At 41.7% G+C, this 23,594-nt stretch overlaps 1 protein-coding gene across 2 annotated transcripts in view; it reads right to left on the minus strand.

Moving 5' to 3' along the window:
• DRC8 (dynein regulatory complex subunit 8) overlaps positions 1-23,594 on the minus strand; it is an 80,193-nt gene that overhangs the window by 45,277 nt on the left and 11,322 nt on the right. For both annotated transcript variants that reach the window (XR_013813122.1, XM_079763814.1), the window contains exon 2: positions 4,368-4,452. Coding sequence is in view for 1 of the 2 variants with exons in the window: in XM_079763814.1 (XP_079619940.1) it covers positions 4,368-4,452 (85 nt within the window). In the remaining variant the exon portion in view is untranslated. The remainder of the gene's footprint in view (positions 1-4,367; positions 4,453-23,594) is intronic.

Genomic DNA, 23,594 nt, shown 5'->3' on the forward strand with positions numbered 1-23,594 from the left:
CAGTGGTTGAGCATCAACCTATGAACCCAGAGGTCATTGGTTCGATTCCCGGTCAGGGCACATGCCCAGCTTGCAGGCTCAATCCCCGGTAGGGGCATGCAGGAGGCAATCAGTGATGTTTCTCTCTCATTGATGTTTCTATCTCTCTATCCCTCTCCCTTCCTCGCTCTCTAAAAATCAATAAAAACATTTCTTTTAAAAGAAAATATATACTGGAGTATTTCTGGAAAAAGGTCACAATGTCTGCAACTTACTCAAATAGTCCAGCAAAATGAAAAGAATCATTAAATAAGAAAATGCATATATGTGCACATACAGCGTGTCCCAAAAAATGTACACACACTTTAACAGCTGATAGCTCAATTTTGAAAATAAAATGTATTTTTATAAACACTGCCTTTATAATTATTCGAAGTGTGGGTATACATTTTTTAGGACACCCTGTATATAGAGAGAGACAGAGAGTGAGTCCATGCAAGGAAGAGCTCATTTGGCAAAATGTTGAGAACTGGGGAATCTAGGTGAAAGTGCAGTTTGGTACACCATTCTTTTTTTTTTTTTTTTTTTTTGGTACACCATTCTTTCTATTTGTCTAGAAGTTTGAAATTTTCTTATGAAAAAGTGTTTATTTAAAAAATACACCTAAGCACATTTCAGTCTCAACAATCAAAACCAAAGTAATAAAGAATAATAGAAATCCTGCCTTTTATAAACTACTTATAAAACAACTGGCTTTTTTGTGTTATACTATTTTTATCACTTTGGCTTGCAATGTTGATTATCAAGGATGTCTTAACCTTCGGTTTCACAGTGAGTTACAACCTGTTTACTCAGCACTGTAGCACTGAAATTGAAAACTTGGGAACACTGAATAGATCTAAAATACCACGCAGTATGAGCTGAGATGAGGCTGCTATGGGTCTTCTGTTCCTTGCAGGAAATAAGAAGTATGTGGAGAGATGGTGGAACAATGAGGAAGGCAGCGCTGTGAACTGCTCCTGCTGCCACAGGCTGAGAGCCGGGCTGCATGATTGACTTGTACTGAGCACTGGGCTCAGGCTCTCAAAAGATGAGCAGTTCCCAGCCAAACGGTCAGAGTGACCTCTGGCCCAGAAGGCTGGCTGATGACACTGCCCAGTCAAGGCCAAGTAGAAGGTGACTAAGAAGAACATGAACCAAGGACAGAGGTAGAGGAAGGGAGGCGATGTTTAAACACTAACAGGCCGTTCTTCTCAAATGTGCTCCTTCCTCAAAAGGGGATTGAATGAGGTGCATTTCTTTCAAGAGGCCTCCCAAGTTCCTGCACAGAGTCCCTGGGAGGAGAGGAAAGGGAAATTAGAGCAGGAACACAGATGACTCAGGCTCTCCTGCTCTCATGTCCTGAAACACGCCCGGAGGACAGAATATGGTGAACCCGTGAGCTCCTTTCACTCTGCAACTTTGTGTCCAGACCTGGGAACGCAGCAGAGGGGTCAGGTGGGCCCTGAAGAACTCCAGATGGCCTCTGGATGGAGCTGGGAACCTGGCCATTCTGGGAGAACCATACAGCTAACTGAGGCGTAGTAAGGCTCCCAAAGGTCAGCTACGGAAAAAGGAGCAGGGCAAGAAAAAACAGAGGCCAGAAAAAGATCAGGCCATTAATTCTTGGTATGAACTACAAACTAACTCCAAAAGCCTTTATGGTTAAATATTAAGAATTTGTTTCTGTACTTGGAGTATACAGACAGTACTAAACATGGAGACAAATCATTTCACAACAAATGAGTCACAATAAGGTTGCCCAAGAGTGACATCACCATTTGATTTATGTATAGCATTTGGGCCATTTAAAATGTTTGAGGGGGATGGGAGGGGCAGGTTGATTCTTGGCAAGCCAGCCTTCAGTGTGTGTGGTACCGCGTTTCTGACACAAGGGGGAGCCAGTGCCATTGAGCTAGGTTGTGAGACTTCAGTTTAAGGGCAATCTAAGGTCAAAACATCAAAAAGTGAAGACCTGATTCAAGACAACTGATGCAATTCTAAGGAGAAAAGAACAGGCAAAGTATTTTACCCTCTGTGGAATAACTGACATTGGGCTAAGTATGAGAGACTATTAAAAGCAATTTAAAAATTCATAAGAAGGAAAAAAGATGTGAAATTATTTTCATTCATTTAATAAATATTTATTGCACACTACTATGTGCCTAGAACCACTTATAGTAGAGCAGAAAACACAGAGAAAACCTTGCCCTCAAGGAAGGCATTTTTCACAGATTAATCTTATTTTGACAAAGCCATGAAATGAAGTTCAAATAATGGCTAAATCTCCTTATTTGCAGAACTGTTTTTTTTAAAAAAAAAAAAGCCTCTTTTTCCAAATATCCCTCTAAGGAAGGAAGTGACAGTCATTTTTCTGCTACTAAAATATGCTAACAGAAAACCCTCTGGTTCTAACTTGTTACATTATTATTTCTTGCACTGTCCTATGTGCTAGAGTTTGCAGCCCCCAAATGAAGAACCCTGGATCTCCTATGGTTCAGGCACTGCCTTAGGCACTGACTGAGGTTACTGTCAAGAATTAGACAGACAAGGTCCCTGCTCTAACCATGGAATGCACAATCAAGCGGGAGAAAGCACACACACACAGAAATAAGTACACATATGAGATATGAGCTAACTTTATGAGAAAGCACCACCACCATCATCATGATCCTAACTATTAGTTTGCTAGGGCTACCATAGTAAAATACCAGACTGAACAGCATTATGTTCTCAGTCTGGAGGCTGAACTCCAGGATCATGGTGTTGGCAGGGTTGGTTTTTCTGAGACCTCTCTCCTTGGCTTGCAGTCGGCCATCTTCTCAGTGTCCTCACTTGGTCTTTCCTCCCTGTACATGCATCCCCTCATGTCTCTGCCAAATTCCCTCTTTTAAAAAAAATGTATTTTTTATTGATTTCAGAGAGGAAGGGAGAGGGAGAGAGAGATAAAAATATCAATGATGAGAGAGAATCATTGACTGGCTGCCTCCCACACACCCCACACTGGGGATTGAGCCTGCAATCTGGGTTATGTGCCCTGACCTGGAATTGAACCATGAACACCAGATTCATAGGCCAACCCTCAACCACTGAGCCCGAAAAAGCCTGGAGTCCTTGAAAACCTCTGCCTCCCCCACCCCTAGGTGCTGGCGCCATTTGGGGGCTCAGCCCATCTGGTCTCCAGATGGCCTAGCTAATTTATAATCCCTTACCACTTTTGGCCCCATGCAGGCCTCCTTCGGCAACCCTAACATTTACTAAATCAATTGACTGAAACATTTTTCATTGTTGTGAAAGGTCTAAATAATTCCAAATTCAGCACTGCCAAATGGCTGCTTGCTGCCCAAAAAGAAAGTTCACTATCCTTGAGTTTCCTTCTAAAACAATGCGGAGACACCACCTGAGCTCCTCTCTATCCACTGTGGTAAAAGTTTCCATTAAATCTTTCAATGTGTGTAAAGCAGAGTAAGGGGAAGGAACACAGAATGGGGGCATGGATCCTACAACTTCTATTACACCCATGGATGTCTCTGCTGCCTTCTGCCTTTATTTTTTTCTGGTCTCAAACTACTCTTTGTTTCCTGTCCTCCATTCTAGATCTACTGGTATTCATGTCTTTCTCTCATCATTTTACGTTCTTTTGTTTTTGCTTCTTTTTGTTATTTTACTTGGGACGTGTTTCCCTCCTTAAGCATTATTAATCAGTGTAATTTCCCATTCACGGCTTGGTAATACATACCTACTCATCTACACGAATAAAAGAGAAAGATGCAAATTGGCCGTACCTTTGTGACGCCCACCAGCCAATCAGGAGTGAGTATGCAAATTAACCAAAGATGGTGGGTTAATTTGCATACACAGGCACCGAGTGGCCAGGGCGGGGCCTATGGGCAGCAATAGGAAGGCGGGGCCGGAGCGGAAAGAGGCAGCTCCAGAGCAGAAAGGGGGTGCCGGCAGCCAGGGAAAGGAAGGCCTGTTCTTGCACTAATCTTCGTGCATTGGGCTTCTAGTTTTAAAATAAAATTCTATTCATTCACTCAACAAATATTTACTGAATGCCAACTTTGTGTCTAGCACTAAAGCTACAGTAGTTTCTCTAACTCACAGAATTAGTTTGGAACAGGCAATGCAGATATATTCTTTTCACCAGACCATAAAGAATAAGAAACAGCATGGATCTGAAGCAGTAGTTAGCAAAAGACCTTTTACAGGGCACCGCAACATAAATACTTAAAATAGCATGATAAATCCAAGGAATGTTAAAAAAAAGAAAAAGAAAAAAGAGCCTTCTTCTATTTTATGAGTTATATCAGTAATTTAGAATAAGAACAAAGAAAATATTTCCAAACCTCACATCCACTGTATTATTCAGCTCATGGTCAAACACTTCAAAAGCCTCTTTGATTTTTCTTTGCAAGTCTGCTACTACTATCTCTGTAAAAGACAAAGGAAATAAAAATTATTTTACTTTAATTTTGAATTCAACAGAAAATTTTCAATAAACTAGAAATTCTCAGTAAGAAAGAATATGCAGAACTCCTTCCTAATCATCTTAATCTGTCACTTAGCGTGTTTAACTTCCTCAGGCGATCTCAAAGAAGGGAACAAACTTTTTTAGACCTTTTTAGTACCAAACGTGCATTAATCTTAAATGCACAGCTTCATGAGTTTTTACACAAGTACTTAGTCATGGAGCCATGGAGCCACCACCCAGATAAAGATATAGAACATTTCCCACACAGCCTACCCTCTATCTCAAGCAGCAGCCTGAGAGGCCAAGGATTCAGTGCCACCGATATTGATTGGGGTGCACTAGTTGCTCACCTGCCTTCCTTTTCCTACACTTGAGGAGGGCTGAAGTTGGGGGATGGGAAGCATACAAAAGCAACAACTGGTTTTGAGACAATTAAAAAGTAATTTATTTAATAAATATTTATGGAGTGCCTACTATGTACTAGACACTATTCTAGGTGTTCAGGTTATAGCAAGGAACAAAACAGACAAAAATCTCTGCCTCTGTGAGATTTTTTTTCTTTTAATCCTTACCCGAGGATATTTTTCCATTGATTTCAGAGAGAATGGAAGAGAGAGGGGAAGGGAGAGAGAAATATTGATATGAGATAAACACATCAATTGGTTGCTTCCCACGCACACCCCAACCAGGGCCCGGACAGGGAAGCCTGCAACCACGGTATGTGCCCTTGACCAGAATCGAACCTGGAACCTATTGATCCGCAGGCTGACGCTCTATCCACTGAGCCAAACCGGCTAGGGCTCCCTGGGATTTTTTATTGGGGGAGATACATAAGCTTACACACATTTGGTAAAAGATTTAGAGTAAGTCAAATGGTGCTGGAAAAATAAAGCAGGGAAGGAATGTGAAGAGTGCTAGGTGTGTGGGTGGAGGAAAGGGTGGTATGATGGCTTGGGAAGGCCTACTTCATGATAAGCTGACATCTATGCAAACCAAAGGAGGGGAAAGAGCCCTATAAATAAATTACTGCAAGAATGATTTTTAGGCAGAGAGAACAGAAAAGCAGAATGGCAAGAAATAAGGTCAGAAAAGATGAGTTTTGGGGTGGAGGACAGATTCTACACAGGGGCTACATTAAGGATTTTGTCTTTTACTTTCAATGAGATGAGAAATCACTGCAGGTTTCTAGGCAGTGATGTGATATGGCCTGGCTTATATTTGCTTTGGCTATTGTGTTAAGAATATACTAGAGCCCTAACTGGTTTGGCTCAGTGGATAGAGCATTGGTCTGTGGACTGAAGGGTCCCAGGTTCGATTCCAGTCAAGGGCATGTACCTTGGTTGCAGGCACATCCCCAGTGGGGAGTGTGCAGGAGGCAGCTGATCGATGCTTCTCTCTCATCGATGTTTCTAACTCTCTATCCCTCCCCCTTCCTCTCTGTAAAAAAGCAATAAAATACATTTTTAAAAAAAGAAAGAATATACTAGAGCCTGGGCTGGTGTGACTAGTTGGTGAGCACTGCCCCGTGCACTGAAAGATTACCAGTTCAATTCCCAGTCAGGGGACATGCCTGGCTTGTGGGCTCCATCCCTGGTAGGGGCTATGCAGGAGGCAGCAAATCAATGTTTCTCTCTCCCCTTTCCCTTCCTCTCTCTCTAAAAATCTGGAAAGGAACAAGGGTGGAGTCAAAGAGACCAGGTAGGAGGCTATTGCAGTATTCCAGGTGAGAGACTAATGGTGACTTTTACCAGAATGGTAGCAGTGGAAGTGGTGAGAAATGGTAGGATTTCAGATATACACTGAACGCATGATCTCTGAACGCATAATAATCTGGCCACTCGGGATATATATATATATATATATATATATATATATATATATATATATATATATTAGTGTTCCCGTTGCAGGAAAAATCCTGCAATAGGGTTTCCTGCTGCACTCTACCCCGCCCCGCCTGCTCTCCTCCCTTGTCCCCCGCCTTGCCTTCTCTGCCAGCCCCCCTGCTTTTCTCCCTTCTCCGCCAGCCCGCCCGCTCTCCTTCCTTCGCCCTCCGCCCCGCCTCCGCTCCTCCCTTCTCCTCCCCCCGACCCCGGCTTGCTTGCTTCTCCACAGCTTTGCTCCCTTCTGCAGCTCTTGGCTTCTTTCTATGCTGTCTTGATATGCAAATTAGCCACCATCTTTGTTGGGGTAATTTGCATACTCGTCCTGATTGGTTGGTGGGTGTGGCTTGGCTGGTGGGCGTGGCTTGGGCATAGCGAAGGTGCGGTCAATTTGCATATTTGTCTATTATTAGGTAGGATATATATATATATATATATATATATATATATATATATATATATATATATATATTAGAAGCCCGGTGCATGAATTTGTGCATGGGTGGGGTCCAGCCAGCCTGGCCAGGGGGAGAGGACATGGCCGTTGGCCGGCCTGCCTGCTGGTCGAACTCCTGGTCGAGGGGACAATTTGCATATTAACCTTTTTTTTCTTCATATTAACCTTTTATTATATAGGATATACACTGAGTGGCCAGATTATTATGCATTCAGATATCATAATAATCTGGCCACTCAGTGTATATTCTAAAGGCAGAGCCACAAGACTTGCTGATAGGTTTGATATAAGGTGCAGAGAGAAAGAAAGGGGTTGAGGTTGACACCAAGGTGTGGGAAATATATTTTAAATGCAATCAAGTCTCAAGATTTGTTGTTCAGATAGTAAGTACAATAGGACACCCAAAAGAAAAAGATCTTAAAAAGTAAGAGTTTAGATAATTATTTTAATTATAAATATCATAAATTACAGAAAATAGGGGAAAATGTCATTTAACTCATATTCCCTTTACCCTACATAAGCACCATCATTTTCCTGTATTTTCCTCTAATTTTTCTTCATACACACCTGCTATATATAGCACTTAGTAACCACATTCATTCATTCAACAAAAACTTACTGAATGAACACTATATCAGATTCTGGTCAGGTGCTATGTCTACATTTACAATCAGAGAGGTAAGCATCTCATTTTTAGAAGAAAAAAAAAATCGAAGCTCAGAGAGGTTCATACACTGGCCCAAAATTAGAGAATTACCAAGTGGAGAACTGGATTGAACACAGATTTTTCTCACTTGAGGGATCCTGCTCTCTCATTCCCTACCCCACCTAACTAGTTTAAATACTTTAATTCCTAATTATTTCACTCAAATGTTATGTTTTTTCCAGGCTGCAACATCATCTCCATAATCTTCCATTTTTAATAGTACCAAAGGAATATACTACAATTATTGATATTAATTTTTCTTACAGGCAGTGAACAACTTTTGCTGATTTAACAGTAAAAGTAAATGTCATCTCATTTTAATCTACACTTCTTTGATTACAAATGAATCTGAATAATGATCCATAGGTTTGTTTATCACCTTTATTTTGTTATATATTATCTGTTCATGTTCTCCATAAGTTCCTCCATTTTTTTCTTAAATTTTTTGCGCTCTTTAAATAATAAAGATTTAACCAGTAGGCTGGAAGGGGTCAATGGGGGACATATATAATAATTTATTTTTAATCCTCACCTGAGGATACCTTTCCAACTGATCCTTAAAGTGAGTGGAAGAGGGAAAGACATCGAAATATCAATGTGAGAGAAACACATCAATTGGTGCCTTCTGCACATGCCCTGACCAAGGGCCAGGCCGGGGAGGAGCCTGCAACTGAGGTACATGCCCTTGACAGGAATCGAAACCAGGATCTTTTGATCCAAAGGCTGACGCTCTATCCACTAAACCAAACCGGCCAGGGCATGTAATACTTTCAACAATAAAGATTTTTTTTAAATACTTAATCTTGTGTCATAATAAGTGCAAATAATTTTCCAGGTCAGTTTGGATTAGTTTTTTCTAAAATAAAAATGGTCCTATATCCTTTCTGATGATCATGATTACTGGAGGAAGAAAAGGATATGTCAGAGTTTAGATTCAGTAAAGATCACTTCAAATCCTACCACAGAGTTAACTACTCTTGTTGTCTTTTTGTAATCCAATTTTTCAACAATAAACTGTGAGCGTCTTTCACTCTCAAAAAATATTATAGAGGCCCAATGCACGAAGATTCATGCAAGAATGGGCCTTCCTTCCCCTGGCTGCCAGCACCGCCTTCACTCCGGTGGGAGCCACCTTTCTGCCTTCCCACAATGCCCAGAGGCCTGGAGCTGCTGGGACAGTGCAGAATGCCTGCATCCTGCCCCACCCCTGGCTGCTCGGCGCCTATGTATGCAAATTAACCCACCATCTTTGTTAGGTTAATTTGCATACTCACTCCTGATTGGCTGGTGAGCATAGCGAAGGTACGGTCAATTTGCATCTTTCTTTTTTATTAGTGTAGATTTTAGTGACTGGCATTGTATTAGAGCTTTATCATAATTTATTTAACAAAACACCAAATTGTAGGCATTTAGGTTTCTGATTTTTCATTATTATAATTATTATTCAATGATCAATCTTGCACAATGCACCCTTGTGTATTGTCTTCTTATCTAACTGAAATACAATGAGTTGAATACATCTGAATTTGTGTGAGGCACTGGAAAGGTCCCTATTACTCATGATAGTACCTGGGGAAGATCACACTGGTTAGAACACTGCCATTGCACAAAGCTGATATCTGCTTTTTAAATTTAAGAACATCTTTAAAGTCCATTATATTTCATTCTTAGGTAGTCACAGCTGTTGAGATTTCTTATCTTATAAAGTTTAGAAACATATCCTGGGTTGGTGAACAAGTGGAGGTCCTGGAGGAGTATCGTGGAAGTTCCACGCCCCTCCCCTCCTACTCTGCCCTGTGCATCTCTCCACTCGGCTGTTCCTGAGTTAGAATCTTAGCAGGAATATCAGAGGGTACTCAGTCCAACTCTCGATTGCAGTTGTGAATATTTCCACTGATGCTGATAGAAAACCACCCCAAGGCAGCCTACCGCAAAGCTATGGTACACTTTCTTATACTGTGCTAGTGTCACATTCCTAAGTCAAGTACAAATGATGTTCATTTTACCCAAAACTTCTTTAGAGGGGAATTATTCTAATGTTTCATTTTTGTCTAAATACAGAATATATGTGCCCCCCGTGTATATGCAAGACAATTCAATGGGTTGTGGGAAGAACACATTACAACTTGCATTTATTTTTTAAAAAACAGGAGAGAGAGAAGAAAAAGAAACTTATTCTTTAAAGGAACAAGAAGGAGGGACAAAATCATCCTTTTTCTGAATGTTTGATGAATAGTCAATTCTTTTTTCTTCTACAATTAAAAAATATATTTACTCTGATCCATCCAAAATTTATTTTATTTAAAACTTAATTTTTCTTTATTTTAAAGTTTTTATTGATTTTAGAGAGAAAGGAACTGAGAGGAAGAAAGAGATAGAAACATGGATGAGGGAGAGACCTCAACACTGATAAGCTGCCTCCTGCATGGGCCCCCTCCCCCTGGGTTACTAGCAAACTCCTGGTGCATGGGTCAGATCAACCCCTGAGCCACAATGGCTGAGCCATCTAAAATTTATTATGACTTGATTAAAGTGAAAGATGAATTTCTAAGTTTACCTTAGCACAGTAATTCCTCACTTAATGTCTTCAATAAGTTTTCATGTGTAAAGAAACCAATACATATACTGGCTTTAAATCAAATGTGTCCCTGTAAAATAAACATTTTATTTGGAAGCACCTTAATAACTTGAGGGTAGGTTTCCAGACATTTATTTTCCTGCCAAAGGATTTCAATCTGAAATGTTTGCTTAAAATTTTTGTAGCAAAATAATGTTTTAAAGTATTAATAGCCAAAATTTTCTCAACTCTATGATAATTCCCAATCTTACCTTTCCAAAGCCAAGTTACTTAACTATTGACCAGAAAACCTGTGTGGTAGAAATATTCTCAAAAAGTCTTAGTATAGGATAGAGAGTAAAAATTTCCAAAATACTACTGTATATGATAATATATTGCCATTATTTCATGCCCTTCCATCATTTGTTAATGTACCTATACTCAAAGGGTAAAAATTGCTATAAAATAGCTTAACAACAGGTCCTTATCTATCCTGCAATTAATCAATATATTGAGAAGAGCAATCTCATCAGACTTCTTTACATGCCTTCTATTCTACTTTTCCAATATTGAAAGTGCAAGTTACATATCACAGTGCAGAACATGTCTCCATTTGTTTATTGTTGAATGTATTTTTGTGATGTATGCTCCTAATCATAAATTTAAGATGCAAACATATAGTATATGGTGCCACATCTAAAGTGTATAGATTAAAGAATTAACTGAATCCTTTACAAACTCATCCAAAATTGAAGAGGTGGAAATACTTCCCAATGCATATGATAAGGTCAATGTTACAAAAAAAAAAAAAAAAAGATATCAGAAGAAAACTATAACCAATATCCCTTATGAATATAGACACAAAAATCCTCAACGAAATAGTATTATCAAATCCAGCCATATATAAAAGGGATTATACAACATGACCAAATGAGATTAATCCCAAGAATGCATATGAAAATCAATCAATGTAACACACCACATTAATAAAATATAGGAAAAAAAACAAACCAGGGTCCTATCAATTGACAAAGAAAAAGTATTTGACAAAATTCAACATTTTTTTATGATAAAACACTCAAATAACTAGGAAAGAAAGGGACTTTCCTGTATAATTATCTAGAACTATAGTAGAAAACTTTTAAGAGTACAAATTATAACAATTTAGTCATGTAAAAAAAAAAATCAACCCCAAAAGGGAAATCTACACTAATAAAAGAGAAAGATGCAAATTGACCGTATGTTTGCAACGCCCACCAGCCAATCAGTAGTATGCAAATTAACCCAACAAAGATGGCGGGTTAATTTGCATATGCAGGCGCCGAGCGGCTGGGGGCAGGGAGGGATGCTTGCGTCATCGCCATGGCAACAATGCAGGTGTTCTGCACCGCCCCAGCAGCTCCAGGCCTCTGGGCAGCGTGGGAAGGCAGAAAGGCAGCTCCGGGCCAGAGCGAAGGTGGTGCTGGCAGCCACGGGAAGGAAGGCCCATTCTGGCATGAATCTTCATGCATCGGGCTTCTAGTATTAGGAATAAAATATTGGTTTGATATAGTCCAATTCTCAAAAGATTGATATCAGCCAATCTTCCCCAATTAGGAGGGCATAATGTCCATTATTGCTAAAACTGATACAACAGAGACAGTAGGTACAGTAATCTGATTAAGAGCACTGGCCCTGGAGCTAGACATCTAGGCTCAAACGTGGCTCTTCTACATACTAGCGGTGAGATCTTGGGCAAGTGGCTGAGTCTCTCTGTGCCTGTTTCCTCAACTTAAATGGTGATAATAATAGCATCATCCGGAAAACAGTACAGCAGTTCCTCAAAAAGTTAAACATCAAATTACCAAATGACCCAGAAAGTCCACTTCTGGATGAACACCCAAAAGAGTTGAAATCAGGAACTCGAGCAGATATTTGTATACCAATGCTCACAACAGCATTATTCACAGTAGCCAAAAAGTGGAAACAACCCAAAGGTCCATATATGGATGAATGGATAAACAAAATGTGGTATATACATTGCATGGAATACTTCTCAGCCTTAAAAAGAATTTAAATTCTGATGCATGCTACAAAATGAATGAATGTCTTCAAGACATTAAGTGAAATAAGCCAGACACAGAAGGTTAAGTACTGCTTAAATCCATTTACAGGTATCTAGAATAGTCAAACTCATAGAGAAAAAAAAGTAGAATGGTAGTTGCCAGGAGTGGGGTTTGGGAGTTACTATGTAATGGGTACAAAGTTTCTGTTTGGGATGATGAAAAAGTTCTGAAAATAGATGGTGGCAATGGTTGCACAACAATGTGTACTTTATGTCACTGAACTGCACTTAAAAAATGGTAATACACTGCATCCTAATTAAAATGTATTGTTGGTTATAAAATTAAAGGGCATACATATTACACAATAAAATGGGTTTAACAATTCTAATACTCATTCTGAACACTATTATTCAAGGTTCCAGGTAGTAAAGCCAACCAGCAAGCCAAACCCAAACTAAAACATCACTTTCCCCTTCTTGCCCTTTTCATGAAAATTATAGTCAGACTGACTGTGTATATTCTTGCCAAAGAATGGCTAAAATACCATGATACATAACATGTCAGAAAGTTATATTAAACTATTAATATTTTCATGTGACAGATTAATAAGCTTTAGAAATTTTTATTGTCATAAAAATATATTTAAACTATTCAAATTTAAATGAAAGTATAACTATAACAATTGTCTCTGCATGATGTCTAAATAATGGATATTAGTGGTTGCAAAAATATTTGGCAACTTACACTGCTCAAATCAACATTTCAAAACAACACCTGAAACAATGCCTCTGATTTTAAAATATCTCATGAAAAAATAACTTTTATATAGAAGAAAATCTTGAGGATTATTAGACTATATAACAAATGCAGTACCTAAGGAAATTATTATGTTTTAAGAAATATATTTTTAGCCTATATATTCATTAGAATAAAATGTAATGTGAACAAATGTATCATCACTGAGTAAAAAAATTCTGTGCTTCTCTATATATTTGTGTAAATTGGTACTGTAGTAGACAGACAGACACGAGCAGAACAAGAGCAATAGGCCTGGTATGGAATATCACCAGGATGGAAGGAATATCACCAGGACGGAAAGCCCCGGGTGCCTAGCAATGGGCACAACTGGGAAAACAAGGACCTCACCCCCAGGATGACCCTTCCTCCCCTAGGATACTGCTGGTCTGGAGGTTTAGACCCCCTGACTTTCATATCGATGTTCAGACCCTCCCCTGACTTTCCTCCCCTGGCATGTCGCTAGTCACGTGGTAGACTCCCTTAGAGGAGAAACACAGGAGCCAGAGAATAGCCTCAAAGGACTTCCATGCAAGCTCCTGCATGACCACTCCCTTAAGCATTAATCCCTCAGGACAATGAGGTTCTGACCCACATCAAATAACCGTAGGAATAAAGTCTCCGGTCTATTGACAGAGTTCTGGTCAAACCAGGCCTCAGTTGTGTTTCAGCTCCGGGCCCAGAAAGGCAGCAAGGCTAACAGAGGGGGTAAGGAGAGGGGGGCAGAGGTGGCACCACACATGCTATGGCTGACTTTAGGACCAGCTGTGATGACTGATGACCTCCTACCCTGGCACCAACCGGTAAGTAGGAACCACAACCCCGGAAGAACAACACCTGGAAAGCAGATGAATATTCCATTGAGATCCTCCCCTGGGACTTTCCCTAAGATCTCCCTCGGCCTTTAGAGGGCAAATAAAACCCCTCAGGATGGAGGACTCAGTATGCTCTTTCTCTCTCTGGAGTGTGCCCCTCACCTTTTGCCCTCTCCTTCCCCCCAGGAGTGTACATCTTGCTTGCTTTCTCCTAAATTCCAAAGGCCCATTTTTTTGCCTCTGTAACTTATTTCCTGAGCCCACAAAGCCCAGCTGGCTCACTTCTTCCACAGCTCACTTCCTCTACCTCTGTGCCTTTTTTTTTTTTTAACTTTAATTAATTTATTTATTTTTTAATCTTCACCCAAGGGCATGCTGAGAGAGAAAGAGAGAGAGAGACACTGAAGTGAGAGAGAAAAACCAATCAGTGTCCTTCTGTACACTCTCCAACTGGGGGTCAAACACACAACCCAGGCATGTACCCTGATTGGTAATCCAACCAGCAATTTCCGGTGCATGGGATGACGCTCAACAAACTGAGTCACTCCAGCCTGGCACTCTGTGACTTTCTAAATAAACTTTTACTTGTATTTGAGTCTTGGCTCTGAATTCTTTCTTAGCCAGAGCTCAAGTACAGAGGTTGCTGAACCTAGGTCCAATCGCCAGTAACATTATGGTGCCATTTCGCCACAAAAGTACTAACTGGAGTCCATATATCTTCATTAGTTATTAACACACAACAAATTAAGATGTTATACAAATTTTTAGAAACTTCCATGAAGTGTTTGGCTAATGTCAAATTTAGGTCAGTGCAGAAATAAAATCAATTAAAAACCACAGAATCTCAAGATGAAAGAGAATTTAGATGTCATTTAGCCCTCTCAACTAAAGGAAAAAAACCCTCTGAAACATGCTTATGTGGTCATGGACCAGGATTTGGTTTATTCTTCTCTACTGTAAGGACTAATCACTTTTGTTTTAAAAAGCATTGTATTGACTATGGCCACCACAAATGAAAAAATATGTTTACTAAGATCTTAAAAATGTTTTTTAAAGATCCATACTCAGTTCCCCTTCACCAGGCAAAAATCTTACTTAACCTTAACTCTTGATTAGTCATGTCAATAGAAGTGTAAAGCCTGGCCTGATTGGCTCAGTGGTTGAACACCGACCTATGAACTAGGAGGTCAGGGTTTGTTAGGGCACATGCCCAGGTTGTGAGCTCTATACCGAGTGTGGGGCATGCGGGGGAGCAGCCTACCTCTCTCTCTTCCCCTTCCTCACTGAAATCAATAAAAGTATTTTTAAAAAATATAGAAATGTAAATAAAGCCATAATTCATCATTGTGCTCTGGAAATAATGTCTTGCTACAGAACATGTTTAAACTATACCCTTGGTATATATGAGAAACTGGTTGGTTGGTAATCCAAGTAATTCTATTTAATTCACTAGTGGCACAGTGAACGAAATTCGTGCACATTAAAAGGGGATTAATTAGAGGAAATATTTTAATATTGCTATTTGCCCTTTCTCTATAATAGAAGTATCAGAGAGGAAAGAAAATTAGTAAAATGTATGTGAAAACCTTCCTCCTATCAGAGGCCAGAGAGTGCCATGGGACTCAGAGTCAAGTCCCCTCCCACTCACGGTGCCTCAAAATCGCATGAGACCCAGACCCGGCCGGCCCCATGCCCGTCAAGCCCTGCCAAGTAGGGGGCACAGCCTCAGGTCCCCTGGCCTGGCGCCAGGCGGGGGTGGGGGAGAGGGAGAGTGCAGCCTCAGGTCCCTCATCAAGCCCCACCGGTGGGGGGCACAGACTCAGGGCCGCCAGTGCACACCGGGCAGGGGGGCGCAGCCTCAGGTCCCCCAGCGCACCCTCAGGTCCTCCGGCCCAGCACCGGGACAGGGGGCATGGCCTGGGGTCACCAGGCCCAGGACAGGGGGAGCAGCCTGAGGTCTCCTGGCCCAGCATCAGGGCAGGGGGCACAGCCTCAGGTTCCCTGGCCCGATGCCAGGGCGGGGGGTGCGGCCTAAGGTCCCCCATCAAGCCCTGCCGGGTGGGGGTTGCGACCTGGGGTCCCCAGCCTGACTCCAGGGCTAGGGGGCGTGACCTGAAGCCCCCTGTCAAGCCCCACTGGGCAGGGGGTGCAGGCTCAGGTCCCATGCCCCGACCCAGCGCCACACAGCCTCAGGTCCCTGCTGATTGCTCCTTAAAGCTTGTTACTGGAACTCAGCCTCTGCTGTGGGAGCAGCCACCTTGTGTTACAGAAACATGCCTCCACTATGGGCGCCGCCATCTTTGTGACAGTGTGATGGTCAATTTGCATATTCCCTCTTTATGAGCTAGGATGATTACATCTAATTCAAAATCAGAAATAATATCTCAAAAATTAAATGAAGCTAAAATTAATATGTAGGTTTTCATTAAGTTTTATGAAATTTTGCCAAGCTTGGAGGAAAATATTAGCAATAATACATTTATTTTCACTGAAATGTCATGTTAGCAGGTGTTCTAGAAAATGTTATTTTTTATAGAGTGCCCATTTAGCAAAAATGAAATGACCATATGTGAAAATAAGCACTTTACATGATGATCAGATGGTGAAATAATACCAGAAATACTAGTTAACAAGCACATTTTTACTACAAAGGATGCCACATTTCAGACTATCATGTATATTTAAAATATGTTGTATACTGATTAAAGGTTTATCAATGTTGATAAAATAAGAATCTTAGGAGTATTTTTTGTGTTAAACATTAAGAACGCATTTATTGTGTACACTCCATTCCCCATGCATTCTTATGGGTGTTTAGTAGATATTAACTCTTAAGTGTACTCTTTCAAATGATATCCTTTATATTAACTTGATTCAGTATCCTGAATAGAGCCAGGAACCAGTATTTTTACAAAGTACCTCAGGGGATTTGATGAGGGGCCAAGTTTGGGAATCACTACATTAATTAGGGTAGTTTTAAAGAACATCAGGCTTTGCAGTCAGAAACAACCCCAAACAAATCCCTACTCTAACCTTTATAGACTAAGTGGGCTTGGGCAAGCTATTTAGTTTCCCTAAAGTTCAAACATACTTTTCTAAAATGAGAATAAAGCCTTGAACACAGAATACTGTAAGTATGAAATGAGAAAATATATATAAATACTTACAATATGTATGTAAATATTAAATAGATGTTAACTGTTAATAACTATTTTAACTGCCCAAACCATCCACCTCTCCTCCATTCCCTACCTTTGTTCCTGCTCCTCTCTCAAGCTGGTCCTCTCCCATTTTTTCCCTGCTTTTTTTTGTTTTAAATACTTTTATTGGTTTCAGAGTGGAAGGGAGCAGGAGAGAGAGATAGAAACATCAATGATGAGAGAGAATCATGGATCTGCTGCCTCCTGCACGCCCAACACTGGAGATCGAGCCCGCCACCCGGGCATGTGCCCTGACTAGGAATCAAACCGCAACCTCCTGGTTCATAGGTCAACACTCAACCACTGAGCCACGCTGGCTGGGCAAACTTGTAAACCTCGAAGCCACTCTTTCGATCTCCACCCACACAGACACCCATCTTCCTTCTCCTTCTCTAGACTAGGCCAAGTACTCGTCATCGATGCTTACACATCACTTCTCTTCATTCATGAAATAATATTCATCGAACATCTATGATATACTAGTAGACAGTGAAGGCACAGTAGCGAACAAAACTGATGTGCTGACATTCTAATAGAAAATAAGATATTAAAAAAATTACATAAGTAATTTTCATTGTGATCAAATCATTGCACTGCAATCAATTACGTACTTGTGTCTGTTTTTCCCCACTAAATACTAAGTCCTTCGCATCTATATCAAGTTCACTTTTACTGGCATTGAACAATGTCTGGCATAAAGGAGATATTAATAAATACTCTTAACTAAAAAGATGAAAGGCTTAATTAATGACAGTAAGTTCTGGAGAAGAAAAAAGTAGATGAGTTCATGAATACAAATGAGAAAAGGAACGCTCTTCTACTAAAATAACTAAGGGGCGTAGGAAAGGAGTGTTGAAGATATGTTTAAAGGTAGAGGCAACAAGCTGAGGGAGTTCAGGTCTAATGTTTACCATTTTTAAGAAAACAAAGCAAGATCCTCTAATGAGAATAAGGAGGTTGAAGTTAGATTAAACAGTTTTAAGCAAAGTTCCTCCCCACCCTAAGCCAGTAGGAGACTAAAGTAGACATTGATGGATGCCTCTGCCTTCTCTTCCTCTTCCCCCTCCACCTCTCAACTTCCACCTCCTTCTCCTTCTGCTTTTTCCCCTCCTCTTCCTCTCCTTTCCCTTCTTTTTTTTTTTTTTTTTTTGTTGTTGTTGTTGTTTTTTGGCAACCATGATCCAAATACTTCCTATTTTGAGGGAATTCCTATTGTATTAACAGAATACAATGTCATCTCACTAAAAAAGCCAAAAGGGATAGATCTTCCCTCTCTGTCTTCAGGTAGTAAAGGAATAGGAATGTGACCCAGGCGCAGCCAATCAATATTCTTGTGCAGGATTTTGAATTTTAAGGAGCTAATACAAAAAAGTAGGAACAGTTTTTGAATTACATATGGGGATGGAAAAAGCAATAACAGCAAGAATTTAGTTAACAGTGGTTCAAGGGCAGTAGTACTGTTAGGGATAGAAAAAGAATATTGGGGACTATTAGTTGTAAGAAATATTATTCATGCTCTGTTAACCATGATTGTTTTATTCTGATTGAAAAAAGCACATTCACCCTCCATGGCTCAGTGGGTGAGTGTCGATCTATGAACCAGGCACCAACGGTTCAATTCCTTGGCATTTCTTTATCAGTTTTCATGCCTGGGTTGCGGACTCAATCCCCAGGGTGGGGCGTGTGCAGGAAGCAGCCAGTCAACGATTCTCTCTCATCATTGATGTTTCTATCTCTCTCTCCCTCTCCCTTCCTCTCTGAAATACATAAAAACATATTTTTTAAAAAAAATAGAAAGCACATTCTAACCTGGCTGGCAGTTGTACACCCCCGGGACCTGGGAGTCAACCTTGGACCTGGGAGTCAACCTTGGACCTGGGAGTCAACCTTGGACCTGGGAGTCAACCTTGGACCTGGGAGTCAACCTTGGAATGGGGTCCATTCTCATTCAAGAACTGCCTATTATCATAGAAAGGTTAACAACATTGTTGCTCAAATAAGGATGGCCTGCCCCAAGCCCACATTGCCTGTAATCTCTAAGTAACCATTATTCCCATTTTTTCCCTTCCCCATGTAACCTTTCTCCTACCCAATATAAGCAGCTGCTTATGGAGGGTGCAGAGCAGATTTTGGTGGATGACCTGCTGTTCTCCCATACTGCCGGCAGTACTGGAATAAACACTCATATATGACTCAATCCTGTCTCTGCTTAATTGGCTTAAATAGTGACAGGCAGCCTGGACCCACTGGTTGTCCAGTTTCAGCACAGCAGTAGAAGATTAACCAAACTGTCCTTGTAGCATGACCTTAGCCATACAACCTCCTTGGTTTTTGCTGGTTGTGTTGTCCAAGTTCATTCTCCAGATTCCCTGTTGATTTTGTGAGCTCCCTACTAACTTCTAATAAATTCCTTTTCTACTTACATTAGCCACTATCTGTTTTATTTGGTTGATAAATTGGGAGGGGGAGAGATAGAAGGAGTGCAGAAACCAGAGGCTTGGTAAGGTCCAACAGCAGTTATTTTATGTAAGGAAACAGAACACCACTGGAAATTTGGGAGAGTGTGGTCAGTTGATAGTAAAAAAGAGTCAGGATTTCAAAGTGCCTCACAGGATCTAGATATGAGAATAAGATGTTAAAAAATAATGGAAATGAAGATCACTGAAGTTGAAAAGAATAAAGAATTATGAAACTACTGTGTTGGATGAATGGCCTACCTAGTCAGTGAAGTCATCCAGAATGATGGTGGAATTTGGAATGGACAGAAATGGAAAGAAATGCCAAAGGCTTTGATCAGCAAACAGTAAGCAAAAGGAAGACAGTAATAAAGAGAAACGGTGAAGAAGAACAAATTTCAAAGGAAGAATTTTTATGTAAGAATGAAAGAGCAATAATTTGGAATTTGAAGTGGGCTGATTCAACTTCTACTTGAAGGCAAAAAGACATGGGAGAATGAAGAGTCCTTACTCAGAAATTGCAACAAAGAAGTGGTAGGCCAAGAGAAAGCGGAGATTAAGTTAAGAAAAAGGGAGGAGAGGGATGTTCTATGAAAAGACTATTTGTCCACTCATCTGCTGATGGGCACTTAGGCTGTTTCCAAATCTTAGCTATGGTGAATTGTGCTGCTATGAACATAGGGGTGCATATATCCATTCTGATTGGTGTTTCTGGTTTCTTGGGATATAGTCCTAGAAGTAGGATTACTCATCAGCAGATGAGTGGATTAAAAAACTGTGGTACACCTACACAATGGAATACTACACCGCTATAAAAAAGAAGGAACTTTTACCATTTGCAACAACATGGATGGAAGTGGAGAGCATTATGCTAAGCGAAATAAGCCAGTCGGAGAAAGATAAATATCACATGATCTCACTCATATGTGGAATATAATGATCAACATAATTTGATGAACAAAAATAGATCCAGAGACAAATGGCAGGGGAGGTGGGGGGGTTAGAGAGCAAACAAAGGACTTGTATGCATGCATATTAGCATAACCAAAGGACACAGCCATTGGGGCAGTGGGGGCTTGCCCAGGGTGGGAATGGCTGGGGTGGGGAGGGCGGGGGGAAGGAAACATATGTAAAACTTTAGACAATAAAAAAAAAAGTATTTGTAAAGAAATTTATTTACATGAGAATAAGCCTCAAGCACCAAAGGACTCATACAAAGTAGTGAGAAGAAAGTCAGGAGGAAGAGAAAGGACAGGTAAAGAAGGTCATACTATATAAAGAAGGGAACACAAGAAAATAAAATAACCGGAGATGTCTGCATATGAAACAGAAGTCAAACAGCTGAATATAAGTATGCTGAAGAAAATTCACATTTAAATACAAAGGCAATAATCTTATAGAATATTTCCCCTCTTTTACCTAAGGCCCAGGTTCCTGTCTTCTTACCCAAATTTAGATTCAAATCTGGGTCCTCTGGTGAAATATTGACAAGTTAGTTGATCTTTGTAAGCTTCAACTGGGGTAGCAGTTCCTTTCAGGACTGTAAATACCAAATGAACAACAGGAGTTGGTCTAACCCAATACTTAGAACCTGTAGGCACTAATAAACACTCACTAGACTATTAAATTCTTAAAGGCAGGAACATGGCAAAAGTGACAGAATACCACTTAGATCATAGTAATAATAGATAATACAGAATTTTAGTACCTGAAAGTGAGATGCTGCCATAACAAATGCCAAAAAATGTGGGAGAGGATTTAGTCAGGAAGTGCTGGCCTTTGAGTATGCTGTAGGTTACGGAAAGTGAGGAAAATCACACTGCAAACTGTGAAGGGGGGTCCTTTTTATGAATAGCAGAAGAAATAATATTAACAATAAATAATATTAACATTATAATATTAATAATATTAAATATTCATGATAAACTAAATGGTCTAGATAAAAAATTTTCTAGGAAAACTACTAAAGGTGCACCTTGGTTCCTTCTGGCTGCATTTAATAAAACTAGAGGCCTGGTGCATGAATTTGTGCACCAGTGGGGTCCCTCGACCTGGTCTGCAGGATCAGGCCAAACCCGGCTCTCCGACATCCCCCAAGGGGTCCCGGATTGCAAGAGGGCACAGGCTAGGCCCAGGGACCCCACCGGTGCACAATTGGGGCCAGGAAGGGATATCAGAGGTTGGCCAACTGGGGAGGGATCACAGGAGGGCTCCAGGGCATGTCCAGCCCATATCGCTCAGTCCGGATCAGCCGGAACCCAGCAGCAAGTTAACCTACTGGTCAGAGCATCTGCCCCCTGGTGGTCAGTGCATGTCACAGCAAGCAGTTGAGCAGCCTTAGCATATCATTATCATACTAGAGGCCCATTGCACGAAGAGATTCATGCAATAGGCCTTCCTTCCCTTGGCTCCCAGCACCGGTTTTCTGCTGGCACCCGGGACCCAGGCCTTCAATCCAGCCGGAGTCTGCCGTCTTTGCTGCAGACTCCGGCCAGAGTCTGCTGTCTTCCCTGCACACTCAGGCCAGAGTCTGCAGTCTTCATCTTTGCTGCAGCTGGAGTGCCACTCCTGTAGATCCCTTAGCCCCCTGCCCTCCCTCTCATAGCAGGCATCCTGCCCCACTCCCGTGCCTGGAGCAGCTGGGCAGCCGGGCAGCCAGCATCTTTGTCCTTCTAATTTGCATATTCCCTCCTGAGTGGCTGGTGGGCGTAGTGGAGTGATGTTAATTTGCATGTTTCTCTTTTATTAGTGTAGACTAGAGGCCCGGTGCACGAAATTCGTGCACGGAGGGGGGGGGTGTCCCTCAGCCCAGCCTGCACCCTCTCCAATCTGGGACCCCTCGAGGGATGTCCGACTGCCCTCTCACAATCCAAGACTGCTGGCTCCCAACTGCTCGCCTGCCTGCCTTCCTGATTGCCCCTAAATCGCTTCTGCCTGCCAGCCTGATCACCCCCTAACCACTCCCATGCCAACCTGATTGATGTCTAACTGCTCCCCTGCCAGCCTGTTTGCCCCCAACTTCCCTCCTCTGCTGGCCTGGTCACCCCTAACTGCCATCCCCTGCAGGGTTGATTGCCTCCAACTGCCCTCCCTTGCAGGCCTGGTGCCTCCCAACTGCCCTCCCCTGCTGGCCATCTTGTGGTGGCCATCTTGTGTCCACATGGGTGCAGGATCTTTGACCACATGGGGGCAGCCATATAGTGTGTTGGATTGATGGTCAATCTGCATAGTACTCTTTTATTAGATAGGAGGATAGAGGCCTGGTGCACGGGTGGGGGCCAGCTGGTTTGCCCTGAAGGGTGTCCTGGATCAGGGTGGGGTTCCCTTGGGACGTGGAGAGGCCTGAGCAAGGGGCCTGTGGTGGTTTGCAGGCCAGCCAAGCCCCTGGCGACCCAAGCAGAGGCCCTGGTATCTGGAATTTATTTACCTTCTACAATTGAAACTTTGTAGCCTGGAGCGGAGCCAAGCCTCCTGCTGGATCTGTGGCTGCTGCTTGGATTTGTTTACCTTCTATAATTGAAACTTTGTATCCTTGAGTGGAGGCCTGGGCCCACCAGTGTGTGTGGAAAGCTTGGCTTCCTCTGTTGCTGGGGAAACCAAGCCTCCCTTCTGGTAACCATCTTGGCTGGGTTAATTTGCATACGCACCCTGATTGGCTGGTGGGCGTGGCTTGGCTGGTGGGCGTGGCTTATATAGCAGAGTGATGGTTGGTTTGCATATTACCCTTTTATTAGAGAGGATTTCACTTTGGTTGAACGGCTGACTCAACGACCAGACACATACTAGGCTCTTATTATATAGGATGGAGGAGAAAGATCGCCTAAAGCAGTGATGGGCAACCTTTTGAGCATGGTGTGTCAAACTTCGCCAAAAAACTGAGCATAACTCGGGTAGTGTGTCACTTTGAGGAAAAAACATTATTTCGCAAATGTTTCATCCTCGGCATGCGGCCGCCTGTCATCAGAAATGGCTACGCGTGTCAGTGCTGACACGCGTGTCATAGGTTCACCATCACTGGCCTAAAGGAAAAACTTAAACAAAAAGGAGCCATGAGCCGAAGCCGGTTTGGCTCAGTGGATAGAGCGTCGGTCTGCGGACTGAGGGGTCCCAGGTTCGATTCTGGTCGGGGGCATGTACATTGGTTGCAGGCACATCCCCGATGGGGGGTGTGCAGGAGGCAGCTGGTCG

The sequence above is a fragment of the Cnephaeus nilssonii genome (assembly GCF_951640355.1).
Source record: "Cnephaeus nilssonii genome assembly, chromosome: 23".
Taxonomy (NCBI): Eukaryota; Metazoa; Chordata; class Mammalia; order Chiroptera; family Vespertilionidae; genus Cnephaeus; species Cnephaeus nilssonii.